We start from the raw sequence: 17262 nt of genomic DNA on the forward strand, positions 1-17262 counted from the left end.
GCTGTTCTGGAGGGGACGAAAAGGTAAGCTCTAAGGTTAAAAGACAAAAATGAGGATTGGCAGTAAACGAGGTTTTCATAGTCATAGAAATTTTAAAACACTCATAGTATAAAACAAAATCTACAAGTGGAAAAGGGCTATGAAAATAGGAGCTGTTGCTTCTCAAGGGAACACGTGGCCACAGATAGAAAGCGTGCATAGTGGCCTCACACGTTCCAGCCAGGAGCTTGGGGCTGGAGCTGACGGCTTTGTGCCTGGCCGGCATCTGTTACGGTGCGTGTGCATATGCTCAGGGGACAGTGACAAAGATGGATGAGGTGGCTGTGTAAGAGTGAGGACTGAAGTGTGGCAACTGTTCCCAGTTCGCAGGCACGCAGACCCCACCACATCTTCCACTCTGTTTTAGGCTCTTTAAAGAGAATTCAGTCCTTTTATTTCCCATGAATGATTTTTTTTTTTTTAGAGTCCTCTGTCAATTTTTGTTGTCAGTTAATAAAAATTAACTGGGCCCACTCTGCTTCTTTATTTGGGGGGAAGACGGAAACGTGGAAGAGGAGTACATTCAGGGGGAGAGAATCTTTTTCTTTCCCCGGCCTGTTTTAAACTAACTCTGCTTCCCAGGGTATTTGTGCAAACTGAGTTTCAGAGAAAAATGCACAGAGCCAGTTTTCTCTCTTGGTCACAGGCCTGAGGTGGAAATGATTAGAAGGCCTGCCCGGAGTGGCAGCCATTGGACATTGACTTCATCAGCTTCATACCTTTCACTGATTGTGACCCTGAACCAGGAAATAGAGAAAAGCTTTGCTGAGCTGTTTGTTTTTACCAAGTGTCAGGTTTTTATGTGTTCACATTTCCCCCTTTGCATTTGGAGGGGCGAGATGGGGAACTATGACTTCTGGGTCATTTATTCAAGACCATTGAACAACACTTGAAAACTGAGACACCTGATAGGCCTCTCTAGTCTTTTGTTATTGGCATTAGTACCTTGAGGACTTTTAGAAGGAAAAAAGTAACCTAATGAGTCTAAGCTGTTTGTTTGGTTCACCCGGAACTCACTTCTTGTTTCGTTCATTTACTTACGTATCATTTTCACGTATTCTGCTGTATTCCTGTGTGGGCTGTCTTTCGCCAGCTTTTGTAGAGTGGGCCTTTCGGGGGCCCTGTGGGCTCCTCACTTTCAATAGCTGTATAGCATTTTGTTCTAATTATTGGTCCCTGGCCTAGCCATTCCCCAATTGTTTCCAGCTTTTTGCTCTAAAAGATGGTGCTACTGGCTGCATCTCGGTGGAAATTTGAGTCTTTTTTTCCTTTGGACCTCATGCACAGAGCCAGTCTCTTTGCCCCTGGGGAGCTGTTGCGGGGCGGGGAGGATGCTGCCGTGGGGAGCCTGGGCATTTCTGCAGGGCAGCAGAGAACGGGGAAGCCAATGTGATTTTTTTCAGCCCCCGTGTGAATGGTCCTGTCGAACACTCCAGCGGTTAGCTCACTGCTGATTCCGTTGCAGGCCTTCGGGTCCGGCGGGCTGTGCCAGGCTCCTCTCTCCTACTGAGCTCCAAGCATGTTGAGTTTTTATTATTACAGAGAAGAGGGAAACTCGCTGCCTCTCATCGCAACGGGGAGCCTTGTTCTGATGCCAGTGGGGGTGCTTTGGGATGGAGCCACGAGGTATATGGCCTTGCCCCTTTCCTTTGCTCTCTCTGTCTTGCTCTGTGCCTCCATATGGGTATGTCAGGGCTGTTGGGAATGCCCTCTGTTGAAGTGTTGAAACCATGAATGAATCATCCCGAAAATATTTAGACAAAGCAGCTACGAAAACCAGAGCCCTGGTTCGGAATGAACCAGCCCTGGCGAAATGTGTGCCTGGGGGTGTGTTTACTTTCGAGCTGATGAACGTCTGCACACAGACAGAGCTCCTGGGAATTTTAGTCACGGAGAAGATAAATCGGCAGCGGGCTCGCGTGCAATGTCTGGCGAGGTCCTTCCGAATGCAGAAAGGGATAATTCACGTCTCGAGCAGGCCGGGGCATCTGGGAGAGAACGAAAACTGTACTTATCCACGCCGGTGATGGGGCAAATTACAGTTGCACCCAGAATGGATTAGAAATGTTCACATGCACTTCCTGAGATTGTTCACCATTCACTTCTTGGTAACGAAAGCTGACTGGCTGGTTTTTTCTGCTAATGTTTTCTGACTAGACTTTGCTGTAGACTCTTCAAGGAGGTCTTTTTAGATAAATAACCATCTGAGCGTAGGTTGTCAGTTTTTCCCTCTTGATTTTGTTGAAATGACTGAGTTGGCCTCACACTGTGAAATTTGAGGCCCCCCCAAAATGGCTGTCTACCTATACAGTTAAGATAATCCAGTTCCTTGCTGATAAGCAGTGCTGTGGCCTGATCTGTGTTCCAAGCAGAGATTCGAGCGTGTCTGAACGCATCTGGGAAGGGAAGATAATGGTGCTCGCCCATATTGGGGAGGACATGCAGCCCCAAGAAACAGTAAGGGGGGTCAGGAAGCATCGTAGTGAGCCGGCCTGCTTCTGTAAATGGACTGCCCGTTCGTGCGCACTTAAAATACAGTTACTAAGTCATTGCACCAGGCTCTCATAGTTGTTGCAGTCTTGCTTATCAGGCCCCAAACACAGTGATTTCCTAGCCAGGTTTATTTTTTTAAAACCTGTAGCCCATAGTGGAGCAGATGAGCCTTTAAGAGGATTTAGAACTTTCAGTTCACTGGTCTGGTTTATCGTGAGTGTCACATTTAACAGCAGGTTCCAAAACAAGAACACTGTTTTTCTTTTTAAATTAATAATCTTGGCCAGGGTCTTCACAATGTAAAAAAAAAAAAAAAAAAAGTCAAGATAAAGGGAAGAAAAAAAAGGGAGAAGGAGGTAATATGGGAAGTGAGAGGATCTGGCTTTAAGATAACCCGGCCCACTTTACCGGTTGTGTTTTTTTACGTCTCTCGCCTGGACTTTGCGGGATACATGGGGTGCTGACCACCAAGGCCCTTGGAGAAGCATAAAGCGCTTACACCAGCACTGACTGAAGCGGCCTAGGGGTGCCCAAGTGGTCGCCCTGCCGTGTGCACCATTGGTCAGATTTAGGAGAAGGGCTGCTTTCCATGGATCTAAACGTGAAAGAAGCTCAGCGTGCCCACCTCCTGGGGTCTGTGTTCTCCCTTGTTCCAGCCTCTTCTGCTGAAAGGCCCTGTATAAAGAGGGAACAACAAGAACAGCCACTTTTAGAAAATCTTATCTCGGGGAGATGATGGGCAGCTGAAGAAGTTTCTAATCTGGATCTTTGAAAGCTTCTTATTACCCTTCTCCTTCCCCGCCCAGCTCCCACCCTGGGAGAAACGGCCCCCCAGCGGACCCCTGGACTGCTGTTAGCTTTCTGCTGTTGACCGATTAATTAGCACAATCTCGTTGGAGCCTTTGAGGCCCTTGCTTCTGTCCAATAGCAGTTGTTTATCTGATGACCTGCTTGGCTCTGGCAATTGATTTCCAAACAGACGATAACTCTTCGTGAGAGGCTAGCATCGGGGTCACCCAGTCTTCCTCCCTGGACTGTGCTGAGGGTGAGTGACAGCACCGCCAAGGCCGCGCTGGGCGCTCACCTGCTTCGTGCAAACCAGCGAGAACAAGGATGCCATTGCAGACAACGTGGCATTTCCCAGAAGCATTTTGATTGTGTTGATAATTTCAGTTTAGTGTTCAGCTCCACTGTTACCACGGGAGACCTTGTAGGTTTCACAGGAAGTCGTAAATCTCACACGTGGCCCTAAACACAACCTGCCTGCGGCCCAAGGGTACCTTCCCCAACATGTGCCTCCCAGGGCACATTTCTAGCCAAGAGCCAAGGGCCCACAGGCTGCACCCACATGAAGAGTGTGTTTGATAGGGTAGGGCCAGCTGGTGCTCCTCCCTGGGAGTGGGGATGGCGGGCACGCTCTCTGCCCCTGTGGGCTCTCAGAGCCTCTGGGGACTTGACATAAGAGTGGAGACAGCAATGAAAGGCCAGAGCCAAGAGCGCCCATGCAGTGGGCAGACAGCTTAGTGCTGAGACCCTCAAACTTCTGAGGCTGGGAGCATCTCAGGAAAACGCCTGGCCCAAGATGCTGCTTCTCTAGGTCAAGGGCGAAGCCTGTGAGACTAGGCGGTGCTCAGCGTCAGGCCTCAGAGTAAACCTGGCCATTACCCCTGTCTAGCTTTGTGATCTTGGACAAGCTAGTTTAATATTTTTCTGTGAAACAGGGTTAACGCTTCCGAGATGTAAAGATTACATGAGATATATATGTAAAGTTGTAAGTTTAAAAGGCTAGGGAGCCGGGTAAAACCACATTGGGAAACAGAAAAATGGAGTGTCTAGGGACCCCTTTCAATAATTAGCATAAAACAATCTAGCAGTCCTCAAAATAGGTCAGATCTTGGAATCCATTTGCAGCAAGTGACTTTTTAACTATTAATAATTTTATTTCAGTCTTTTGAAATAATTAACTTACATGTATTAACAGGCATACAGTCAAAATTCTTTTCCCCATTTTTCCTGCTATCCTTCCTGCTCCTGGCCACCCATAACACGGTAATAACAACTTACTACATGCTGCACACCGTTCTGAGTACTTTGTCAACATGAACTTGTTCATAAAGCTCTGAAGCAGATGCTGTATCTCTGTCCTTTTTTTGAATGAGGAAACTGAAGCACAGAGAGGTTAAGTAACTTGCCCTCTGTCACTAAGCTATGTGGTGGAGCAGGGTTTTCGACCTACATGGCCCAGGCCTGGAATCCATAGATGTTTCCATTATATCCTCCTTCAAGAGTTTATGAAAATGCAAGCAAATATAAAGATATTTATTTTCCCCTTCTTCCCCCCGCAAAAGGTAGCATGTTGTTCTCATTGTTCCGCCCTTTTGTTTTATTTCATGCTTGACACGACTTACTGAAAGTCATCAGAACACAGAACTTCCTTGTTCTTTTTCACAATACTCTGTGGTTTTGATCAAAGACCCTGCTTTTATGGCTCAAGCAAGAAGTAGAGACTGTCCTTGCTGGTCACTGTGGGAGCGAATAAACTGAATAAACGTATGTTTGCCCCAGGTTCTTTAACTGAGGGGTGCTATTACGGCTCAACATTGGAAATGAGAGAAGCAAGGGAAAAAAAGGAAGAAAAATTGTCAAGCCAGAAGCGTCTCCAAATAGTACTGGATGTCACACACAAAAGAAATATTTAAGCAAAAACAGTTGTCCTGTGTTCTTGCAGAATCAGCGACCAGATTCTACCCTAAAGTAGTTGTCTCTCAGCAATCAGCTCCCTTCCTAAATGTGAGACTGTGGGGAATTCAGACCTCGGCATTGAGAATTGGCGAAATGGAAGGAATAGCACAGTTCTCACAAGGGGGTGAAAGAGAGAGAAGCCCTAGAAAATGCCCTGAAGCCTCACAACTGTCGGGTAGCAGGCTCTAATCTCTTTGGACTCTGATCATTACAGGACGCATCTATGAGCGATGGACTTCAGCCCCATTCCCCCCCCCCCCCCCCAGCGCGATCTCCCTGATCCCTTCTTGGTAACCACTTCCTCCTTTTATTTATCTCTCCAGTTACATGCTTGACGCTGATCCTGGGGGTCTGTTCCCCACAGTTCAGCTGCAGATGGGGTTTTCCCAAGGCCAGTACCTCTTAGAGAAATTCAATAGGCATGAATTGACTATCACTTCCTAATACACTTCCGTGGTCTGGGAAGACCTGGGTGTAACAAAAAGCTATTTTGGTTAGAAGGAAAAATTGATATTGGCTGACTCAAACCCAGGAAAAGGAAGCAAATATTAAGTTCATTTTGAAAAATAAGAGTTCAGATGAGGGGCAGAATAGGTAAGGGGAATTTTCCTTACCTCCCTTTTGAGATATTTACCGAGAAGAGTCACATTTCATATTCAGGGGTTTTTTTTGTTTGTTTTTTTTCCCCCATTTATACTAAGTATTTATTTGTATGCCGCTGCCAGTATATATGAAATAATCATCCTTGTGAAGTAGAAATTCATGAAAATTCAGAGAGGTAGATGTTAAGGACTGACAAAAGCCGAAGTTTGTATAGTGTGGCACGTGTGACAAGGATAATAAGCTTTTTGTACAGGCTTCCGATTTAGCTCTCTTTGAATATTCACTGGTTCATGAAAAGTGGTTTAGAATACCTTCAAAGATTCATTTCATTACAAGAAGGAACAAACTTTCTGGGGTCTGAAGGGACTGGTACTTGAAGATACTCCAGTTAGCAGGGGGTCATGTTGGGCATTCTGCGGACAGAATTGTTTCACATCTGCAGCTGCCTGGGAAACCTTCACGCGGCTGAGCCCGGCCTCCAGCCGGAGCTGTTGAACCACTTTCTTCATAGCGGTGACACTTGAGGAACCAGACATGGTGCACGCAACAACTGGGCCTATTTGGCTGTGGGTCCGCGGGACCAGACAGCAGGGCAGCCCATGTTCAGTTTTAAGGCATTTTTCATTAACCATGGAAAGCGTGTTCTTTAAAGTGTATGTGTCTTTATTTCCCTATTGTGTTCCTTTAAAAAAAAAAAACCAACAGTTAATTTTTCCGAATTCTATTTTGATAGAAACCAATTCCTTTTTTTTTTTTTTCCCACCTAACTTACCCAAGCCTGTTTTTCTTTTTCTTTAAGATTTTATTTATTTATTTTTAAAGAGAGGGGAAGGGAGAGAGAAAGAGAGGGAGAGAAACATCAATGTGCATGTGATACATTGATTGGTTGCCTCTCACACTCCCCCAGCTGGGGACCTGGCCCACAACCCAGGCATGTGCCCTGACTGGGAATCAAACTGGCGACCTTTCGGTTTCCAGGCCGGCACTCAACCCACTGAGCCACACCAGCCAGGGTCAACACTATTTTTCTTATAAAAGGTGCTCACTGGTTTTTTTTTGCTCATGATGGAGGACGGACTGATGACAGCTTAAAAGAAATCCCATCTTGTTTATCACTCTGATATCGTAGTATGGTTTGTTTTAAAATACTCCATATTGCCAAAGACGACAGTAGAATTTTATCTCTGAAAGAGCTTTAGTGCATTACCTGCGCCCTCCAGCCTACCAGCTTCAGTGCTACTCTTACTAGGGTCTTTGGGTGGCCTTAAGTGACCTGCAGACCTGCCAGGAGTCAATGGGAAAATGCAGTTGAGAGTACACAATCCCAGCCGTAGTAAGTTGGTGCTTGTCATTGTTAGGACTTACACAATGGATGTGGTGACACTCCCTCCACCTACCTCAGGAGCATCAACTAACGACCAGAGATAGTGTGCCTGTGCGAGGCTGTGTGCAGCTATTTTCACACGCACAAAGGACACTCTTAGTAGGGATCAGGGCAGCAATAAGGAAGTCCATCTCATACGGCAGGTCCTTCCATAGTGCAGAAACGCGATTTGCTGATACTCCTCTGCGATTTTTTAGAGGCCTGGGAGAGGAAAAGGCTTCATGGGACTAGCTGCTCCCACCAATTCCCCATCTAATTTTGGGACAGTCACAGAAGGTTCCATTTTGCAGAAGAAGAGGCTGATGCTCTGGGAAAGGCATCAGGTGCCAGGTCCCAGGGGAGGAGGGACGCAGACCCCTGCCTGACCCCAAGTCCAGTGCCCTCTGGGGGCTGCCTCTGGGGCAAGACGTGGGAAGAGAACCTGGCGTCACCTGTACCTGGACAACAAACAAGGGAGGGAGGCATTAGGAGAACAGATTCAGGAGACTTCTCTATTAAAAATAAACTGCTGTGGGAGAAATTCAGCCTTACAAAAGTGGAGGAATCTGAAGTCTTAACATACAGAGCTCCTCTGTAATCTGGACCAAGGCATAAGGGGGTAAGGGGAAGGCCATGTTCTTTCAGGGATTCTGAGAAACCCCAACAAGTAAGAGTGAAAACCCAGAGTGAAGCGTCCTTGGACCCACAGTTGCCAGGTAATATGCTTAGTTTTCAATTTCACTTCTTCCAACATTGACAAGAGTTTGAGCAGAATGGTGGGTGGATCATTCTAACAAATATTCAAGGACATCTGCCTCTGGAACACGGACTTGCAAGTCTGATGGTCCCACTTTGCCAACCACAAGCTGGGTGACCTTGGACAACCCCCTGCTTCTCTGTGGACTTCAGTTTTCATATCCAAAAAGTGAGGGAATTAGACTCCATTCATTCATTCATTCATTCATTGATATAACACTTTTTTTTAAACCTAATTCCCCTCACTAGAACCTCTTATACAGTATTTAGTAGAAGTAGCAAGAGCGGACATGTGTGATTGTTCCTGACCTTGGTGGGCAAAGCATTCATTCTTTCATCATTAAATGCGACGCTGTGGGTTTTCCATAGACATCCTTCTCAAGTTGAGTTAGTTCCACCGCCATCCTAGTTTCTTTAGTGTTTTTGTTTATAACAGGGTGTTGGATTTTGTCAAATGCTTTTTCTGTATCAATCAAGTTGGTGGTATGGTTTTTGTTCTTTACTAATATGATGTATTACATTCATAGATATTTGGAAGTCCACCCAACCTCATATTCCTGGGATTGATCACATTGGTCCTGGTGCATAATCCCATTTATAGATTGCTGGATTTCACTTGCTCATATTTTGTTAAGGACTTGTTGCATCTATATTCATAAGGGAGATTGACCTGTAGTTTATAAAAAATACTTATTGAGCAACTTATCTGCCAAGCATTGTTCTAGGTAGTAAGGATTCAGCAATTTTTCAGAACAGATTTTTTAAAAGGACCAAGTTTTATATTGTTCAGTTTTGTATTTGTGAGGTTCATTCACGAGGCTTCATGTTGTCATGGTTTTTCTTCATTCTTATTGTTGTCTGATGTGCCTTATATGAACATTCATCAGGTTATCCATTCCATTGCAATTAGACATTTGGATTATTTCCTGTTTGGGGCTATTATTCCACATGCTGTTGTCATGCTATGGCGACATGTTTGCTCACTTTGGGGTACATGCCCAGGAGTAGAATTGCTCTCTCACAGGTTATGTTTAAGCTCAGTTTTCATAGAATTCTGCCAGTGATCACAGTGGATGTATAAAGTAGGCTCTTACCAATATGTGACAATTCTGCGTGCTGCAAATGGTCACCAACACGTTGCAGCCATTCTGGTATTGTGTTGTGATTTTAATTTGCATTCCTCTGGCTTCTAATGAAATTAAGATGCACGTTCCTTTTATTTATTTATTTATTTATTTATTTATTTATTTATTTATTATTCTCACCCAAGGACATGCTTATTGATTTTAGAGAGAGGGAAGAAAGGGAGAGAAACATCAATGTGAGAGAGAAACAGTGATCAGTTGCCTCTCATACGCACTCTGAATGGGAACCAAACCTGCCACCTAGGCATGTGCCCTGAGCTGGAATCGAACCTGCAAACTTTTGGTCCATGAAACAATGCTGCAACCAACTGAGCTACACTCGCCAGAGCAAGACGCACGTTCTTTTTAAATGTGATTATTAAACAGAGCCATCTGTTTAGCCCAGGTCTTTTTGTCACAGATACTGCAGCTTTCTTAGGCAGCTTTCAGGTTGGTAGTGAAAACAACAAGCCACTACTGTTCAGACTTCTCAGAACCACAGCCCCTGACTGGCTTTTTATTCCTCCAGTGTGAAGAAGAAAAGTGGCTCTAGGAAATCAACCAAGACCACCCACGATGGAGGGCCTACCTATGTGTATAGCATGAATTTTGAGAAAGTGGGCAAATGCATCATAATAAACAACAAGAACTTCGACCCATCAACAAGTAGGTGTTCTGGGCATGGGCTAACCTTTCCTGTTCTCTTCCACCTTCTTCAGCTGGGGTTAAGGTTTGTATCAGACCTTCAGAAGAGCATGCTGTGCCCATCTGCTGTGGCAGACAGCCCCTTCGTAGATAGTATTTGCATGTCCAAGAGAAAGGGATGCAGAGAAATCGGGAACTTTTAGTCTGGGGTCCTACCATGTGTGTGAGCTAAGAATCGAAGGCAGCTGTTTGGCCTTGACTGCAGCAGAGAGTTACCATCTGGCTGCATTTGGTGCCTGGCCGAATGATGCCGCATGCAGTACTCAGCCAGGGATTGCTCATCATGAACCGCTGCTTGATTCCCACAGGTATGAGCGTCCGGGACGGAACAGACAGAGACGCCGAGGCTCTTTTCAAGTGCTTCCGAAACCTGGGTTTCGACGTGGTCGTCTATAATGATTGCTCTTGCGCTAAGATGAAAGAGTTGCTGAAAAATGGTGCGTGCCTCCCCCCAACCCCCCCCCCCCGCCCCCCGCCCCGCACCCTGCCCCGTGTTCTTCCTGCTCCTGATAGGGGCGGGGCCCCAGCCAGTCTCTGGAGGATGTTTTGCAGGACACAGGGATTTTAGCAGGGGAAGCCTTTCCTTCCTCCACGCCTCCCATACCTGTCTCCAGGGTAGTGGGTCTCTTTTAGGAAACATACATCTTTCCCTAAAAAGATGAAGTCAGCTTATATAATAGCAAGAGAATAAACAGGATCTGTCTCTACAGAACAGTCTCGATTTCAAAAGGCTAATTCCTAGAGAAGTCACAAACTGACATCATTCTGCCTACCACACAGTTACTCTTAAACTTTTCCCTGGTAGATACAGAAGAATAATCCTCATATACCTCAGAATGACTTTACCCCCTCCCCCAGCCCCTGGCAACCACCATTCTGCTTTCTGCCTGTGAACTTGACTCCTAGGTACCTGCTAAGGTCTTCATCTTTTGGGGACTGGCTTATTTCACTTAACATGATGTTTTATTTACCAAATACTTGCACAACCCTTATTGCGTGGGCTGCCTTACAAATATTAACTCATTTAATAGGTACTGTCGTACCCATTTTATAGACAGGGAAACCAAGGCACAGATTGGCAAAGGAACTTGCCCTGTGTCACAGACCTAAAAAACAGTGGAGTCACCCCCGTCAGCACCCCAAAATGCTGCCTCCCAGCAGCTGCCTGAACCTCCCCCGTGGGTGGGGCTCACTTTCTCAGGAGATAGCTCCGTTCTGGTTTCTGGCTGAGAATTCTAGAATCTTCACTGGACCTCCTTCACTCTGGAGGGCTGTTCCTCCCCACAAACAGCTCTCTGTCAGAGGGAGCTGCCAGGCTGGAAGGGAATCCTACCTCTGAGGTCCCACAGGGCTTGTTTTAACTTTCTGATCTTTGAATTGATTGCTGGCAGCCTCTGAGGAGGACCACAGAAATTCAGCCTGCTTCGCCTGCATCTTACTAAGCCACGGAGAAGAAGAATTAATTTATGGCACCGATGGCATGATCGCAATCAAGGAACTGACGAGCTATTTTCGGGGGGACAGATGCAAAACCCTCTTAGAGAAACCCAAACTCTTCTTCATCCAGGTACTCCCTCGTCAAAGCCAGTCGCACTGAACACGGGCAGAGGTTACAGAGGGACTTGTATTGTCTTTACAGATCTCTGTGCTTTTTCAGTCGGGGGTGTGCCAATTTGGGTTTTGTTTTCCTACCTCTAAATGCTTGGCTTCTGTGTTTGCTGCAGACCACAAATCATGAGGGTTTCTTTAAGACACTGCAACACTTTTATTGGCTCTGCTGACCAATTCAGCACTCATTTAGTTGCTCATCCGATCATGGCAGAGCTCCCAGTACAGGCCAAGCACAGTCCTAGGCACCGGGGCACAGCAGGGGACAGCACACGTTTCTGTTCCCAGCCCCACAGAGTGATCTCTGCTTTGCTGTTTAGGCGTGCCGGGGGACGGAGTTGGATGACGGGATCCAGGCCGACTCGGGGCCTATCAGTGACACAGATGCCACTCCCCAGTACAAGGTCCCAGTTGAGGCCGACTTTCTCTTCGCCTATTCCACAGTTCCAGGTATGAAGTCCCTTGTCTGCTCACAGGACCGTGCCACTCCACTATCAGCGGGTAGGCTTGGGGCTGTATTCGTTTCCCATTCCCGCCGTGATCAGTTACTAAAAACATTGTGGCTTAACACACACAAATGTATGACCTTAAGGTTCTGAAGGTTAGAATTCCAGCATGCGTTGGCCGGGCTGCGTTCCTTCCCACGGCTGTAGGGGATAAAACCCACGTCCTTGCTTTTTCCAGCATGTTGGAACCTCCCACGATCCTTGGCCCTGGCCCCCTCCCTCCAGCTTCAGGGTCAACAGCCCCACATCCCTCTGAACCTTCCCTCCTCACTTCACACCCTGACCACAGCTGGGAAGGGTCATCCTCCTTTAATGACTCCTGTGATTAGATCAGGTCCACTTGGATAGTTCAGGATAATCCCTTAACCTTCGTCACATCTGCACAGTCCTTTTTGCCACGTCAGGTGACACAGGCACAGGTTCCCAGGTGAGAACATGGACATCCCTGGGGCCAGTATTCTGCTCACTGCAGGGATCTATTCACTCTTCTCTCCTAGAAAGCAGGATTCCCTCGTGTATTACTACTGTTATCATCGGCAGTTATAAGAGCAAACATTCCTATAGCACTTTAAATTTAGAGCGTGTTTCATGTCTTTTACCACATATCCGTATAGCAACTGTATAGGTAGTTAGGAAAGGTGTTATCGCTATCCTGATTTTATAGATGAAAAAAATGAGCTTGGGTGAGCTTAAGCGATATGCTGAAGGTCACAAGGAGATTTCAAGACACGATAAAGCTAGATAGCACAGGCCAAGATTACAGGAGTACACCACAAGCTATAAACAAACACCGCAAAATGCCAGTGAAGAGATAACCTGCTCTCTGTTTGCCTGAGTCACTTCAGTGAAAGGTGTTCCTTTGTTTCATCAGCGAGGTAAAAACCATCACTAAGTCAGAATGCTTCCAGCTATCGAGTAATCTGTAAAGGGCTTGATACCAAGGTATTAGTTATAGTAAGTCACCCAGTGTTTGGAAAACCATCTCTGACAGGATCTACAGATCAGGTTTTGTGAGAATGATAACTTCACAAGCTTTAAAGTTTAAGAAAATAATCTGGTCTTCCTGCTCTTGAGAAGGAGGTGGTATAACGGTGACATTTGTCTGTGAGCAGACTCAGAGGTTGGGTGGTAGGTGCTCTGAGCGGGATTGGGGGGCAATCAAGGAAGAAGGGTGAACCCTCAGGAGACAGGTGACAGAGGCTTCCCTAAGAAAAAAGAGAGCCGTTATAACAACTAAGTCTTGAAAAATCAAACAGAGGAAAGAGAAAGATGGCTTACCAAAACGAGTGCTGAGGGGTCATTCATAAAACTCCTGAGACTACACCAAGGGTATGTTAGTCAGCCCAGGCAGACGTAACAAAACACCACAGCCTGGGGCGCTTAAAACAACGGAAGTGTATTTCTGGAGGCTGGGAGGCTCAAGATCAAGGCGCCGGCTGATTTGGTTTGTGATGAGGGCTCTCTTCCTGGCTTGCAGACCGCTGCCTCCTCACTGTGCCCTCACGTGGCAGAGCAATTGAGAGAGAGAGGTGACCACCCAGGATGCAGGGTATGGGCAAGTTCAAACCTGGACAGGTAGACAGGGAGCCCCATTGTGGTAGGCGCTGTGTGCTGTGCTAAGCAGCCTGAACTTCGCCATGATATGGGGTGCAAGGGAACTATTTCAGGTAGGCGAGTCACAGGGTAAGATTTGTGTTAGTACAGTAGGTATCTCAGAGACCACGCAGGACAGGGGTTAGAGGAGACAGACCTGGGGCAGTAATGCAACGAGAGGGGAGTGTATGTCTTAGCCTCAGCAGGTTCCTGTATTGAATGAGATAATTAGGTGGCACCCCCTCGCAAACAAAATGCGTTGTCCTACCGCTAACACCATAGAGAAGTCCACGTGCTGGTAGTTGCTCTATGTACTAAGAATTCTGAGTGCACCTCAGTCACAGTACCAGATAGGTTATTTCTGTTTAGTATACACTTATTTAATAACTGATTATTATAAATGATAATGACAATAACCCAGTTCTCATCAAATCGGTGTAACCAATTGGCTGGAAGGAGCACAGCTCATCACATAAACCAAATACAGCTTACATTTCACCCCACCCTTTTAAATTGGGGTATGGGGGCAGTGGAATCTTCTCTTGCTCCTAAATGAAAACTCCAGCAGATCCATAGCGTTGCTGCTTATGCTAAGCTGCTAGACAATATATAGTCAGAGGCAGTCACAATACTGTAGCTAGTGTGTGCAGGCTGAGAAAATAATTAAAATCCTGCACCTGGCTTGGCTTTCAGTTTCTCCAAATTCCAAATCAGCCCTGCTGTCTGGCCAAGGTGCTAAGGGACCTTGATCCTCCAGCTTTCTCACCTCCTCCTTCACTTACAGATCCCTTTTTTAAATTCTCCTGCGGTCAAAGGTGGGAGGGAGGTAGAGAGGGAGGGTAGTGAGTTAAGGGTAAGACCCAGGTGCCATGTCACTTGGCTTCTTGTGCTCTGGACCAATGACATGCCTTCCTCTTGGGCATTTTCATGAGCCCCTAGGTTCCCTGGGCCGGCTTCTCCTTCACCATTGGATTTGCTTCTCCGTTCTTGGCTCTGCATTGTGATTCTTTCCTCAGCTCCTGATCATCCTCCTGGGTACTTGTCCAGCCTCTTTCTGCTGAGGTCTCCTTGCCCCTACAAGAAACCCTGTTGGATAGAACGCAGGGCAAACCAGCAGCCAGCTTCCTCTGCCATAGACCACGTGTGGTCCACGAGAAACATATGCATGCCTCACAGAGCTGGCCCCTCAGAGCAGCAGACGCTCCTGGCTCTGTCCCTAAGCCACCTCTCACTCCCAGATTTCTTCAGCGGGAACCAGCCTATAATTCTCCCTCATCAGCAGGAACACATCTCAAAATTCCCTGAGGTCCCCTGCTTGGATTAAAAAGCAGCACTCACCCCAAAGGGTGGTCAGGGATTCCAGTTACGGAGCATTTGCCAGCACGTCTTTTGGGAGGCTCCCTGCTCAGCGTGTCTCTGACAGGTATCAGTGCTGACATATATTGTTGAGTGTCTTCAAGCAGCCCTTTAAACCTGAGATGCCTGCTCTCTGACTGCACCAGTGTAATTCTCTTTAGAGACTCGCAGGCAGGATGGAGGGAGATGTTTTCAGAAAAGCTTGTGTGAAAGCCCCAAACACCAAGAGCTACTCTCAGTGGTGAGCAGGGCCGTAATCAACTGATTTGATGATCTTTCTCTCCCTTTGAAGGCTATTACTCCTGGAGGAACCCAAGAAATGGCTCGTGGTTTGTGCAGGCCCTCTGCTCCACCCTGAACGAGCATGGGAGAAGCCTGGACATCCTGCAGATCCTCACCAGAGTGAACTACAGGGTGGCCAGGTACTGCGAGTCTCAGTCCAACGATGCCCGCTTCCATGCGAAGAAGCAGATCCCCTGTGTGGTCTCCATGCTCACCAAGACGCTCATCTTCTCAAAATGACCATTCCAGGGGTGCGATTTAGCTGAAAAGCAATCGATTATTTGTTGATGGATATTTTTTTGATGCTCTTGAAATATCTGTAAATTCTAAAGGATTTTTATTTCAGGAAAATCTGTTGAATCAACGGAAAGAAACTCTGGTGCTGTCTTATGTCCTCTGAATTTCCACGATGTTAATCTATTTGATGACTTTGTAATTTCCTCTGAAGATTCTTTTTTTGTTGTTAAGTATGCTTCCTCCTGTTGTCACACATAGCACATACAACAAAAATGACCTCTGCAGATGCCTCTTGGCTGCGTCCACTGTGACTGGAGGTGACATTGGTGGACAGCCAGAGTCATATTTGTACCTGGCAAAAAGAGTCCCGGTGCTTGACAAAACACAGCCAAGCGGGTATTCACCCCCCTGTATTGCACAAGGTCGGTAGAGAGTGTGATTTGAGTTTTTTTCCGTGGCTTAGGGCAGATTCTCATGCAGATCCCCAACTAAGTTACAGGGGAAAATAATTTAATGACTGTTAAGTATGAGTCAGGATCTGGCCAGGAAAACAAAAGCCGTTGTAGGTGTTTCAATAGAGGGAATTGAATAAAAGAAATTGACTTACAAAGATGATAAAAGAGAAGCCAGATACAAGGAAGCTGTTACCTAGAGCTGTGAGGCAGTGTGTTTCCCTGAGTCCAGAACCGGAGATCACTTATCAGAGCTGGAACCACAGTGAGGGGCTGCCTGGTGGGAGCTGGGACCCACCAACGAGGAGGAGAGGGGCTATGGAAAATGGAGCCACGGCAGGGTGAAGCTGCTGCCTGAGGGGGAAACTCCAGGTGAGGCATGCATGGAGAGGTACCCTGGCGCAGTCTTCTGCCCTGGAGTCTTCCTCCAGCACCTACCCTTCCAGCCCCGCCTGGAAGCCAGTTGACAAGGGCCTTGGGAAGTATATTTCCCTGCAGTGCAGTGAAGCAAGGGAGAGTGAATGAGGCAGGGGAGGAATAGGGAGTGAGTGTAAGCGTGCCCATAATGTGAACAGATCTACTTATATTCCCTGACATCCTGATATTCTGCCGTTCAATCATTCATTCATTCAGTTGTCAGATAATCTATGTATTGCCTGCTATGTGAAAAATAATCTATTTTAGCTTTAATAGATACCTGAAACTTTTTAGCTTTTTTCAAGCCTTATTCTGAGTACATTTTTTTCTTATCTCTAATTCTCTACTTGGAAATTTCATAGCAAAGATTTTTGCACTTTGTTTTCAATATGGCATTATCTTTTGAATTGGTAAATTACTACTTTATTCTGTCTAATAGCTGGTTAACAAATGTTCATATTTATTGATTAAAATATGGTTGCTTAATTTCTAACCTGCTCAGTATCCTTTCCTTTGAAAGTGTTTTTTTGTGTTTTCATGGCAGTGGGAAAAGGAGAAAACAGGAAAAGAATTGCCCTTAATGACTTGACCTCAACACAAAATAAAACTCACATTTTTTTCTGAAGCTGGAACTAATAAAATAATAAGTAAGCACTTAGGAATCACTGAAACTCTTCACATAAAGGGTTAATCAACTTATAAAACTATTTGTGATGGACTGCCATTTATTAATTTGGCAACAAATTACATGGTATAAAACTATCTTCTTCCAATAAGAAAACTAATTTAGGGTCAGCTTATTAGACTCATCCTTGGTTTCCTGCCATCTAAAATATACCAAATGTTCAAAATTTAAGTGGAGATCAGGAATCAAGAATTAACATTCATCTAGTCTACTTTCGCCAGAATTCACAGGCTGTTCTTTGGAAAACAGACAATTCTATTAAAGGTCCTTATACAAGTAAATATGCCTGTGTACATTGTAA

General features: G+C 46.0%; 2 protein-coding genes across 5 annotated transcripts in view; one reads left to right on the top strand and one right to left on the bottom strand.

Annotated features, from left to right (window-relative positions):
• Positions 1-16570, top strand: part of CASP7 (caspase 7) — a 35004-nt gene extending 18434 nt beyond the window's left edge. For all 4 annotated transcript variants that reach the window (XM_054581758.1, XM_054581759.1, XM_054581760.1 and 1 more), the window contains exons 3-7: positions 9650-9786; positions 10134-10262; positions 11217-11392; positions 11754-11883; positions 15181-16570. In XM_054581758.1, coding sequence (XP_054437733.1) covers positions 9650-9786; positions 10134-10262; positions 11217-11392; positions 11754-11883; positions 15181-15410 — 802 coding nt within the window. In that variant the 3' untranslated portion in view covers positions 15411-16570. The remainder of the gene's footprint in view (positions 1-9649; positions 9787-10133; positions 10263-11216; positions 11393-11753; positions 11884-15180) is intronic.
• On the bottom strand, positions 6107-6413 carry LOC129077188 (guanine nucleotide-binding protein G(I)/G(S)/G(O) subunit gamma-5-like). The gene has a single exon (XM_054581549.1). The coding sequence runs from the start codon at positions 6411-6413 to the stop codon at positions 6207-6209; it is 207 nt and encodes a 68-aa protein (XP_054437524.1). The 3' UTR covers positions 6107-6206.
• Positions 16571-17262: the final 692 nt, after the last annotated feature.

This window comes from Pteronotus mesoamericanus, unplaced genomic scaffold, assembly GCF_021234165.1.
Source record: "Pteronotus mesoamericanus isolate MK-2021 breed Mesoamerican mustached bat unplaced genomic scaffold, CSHL_Meso_final contig_657, whole genome shotgun sequence".
NCBI lineage: Eukaryota > Metazoa > Chordata > Mammalia > Chiroptera > Mormoopidae > Pteronotus > Pteronotus mesoamericanus.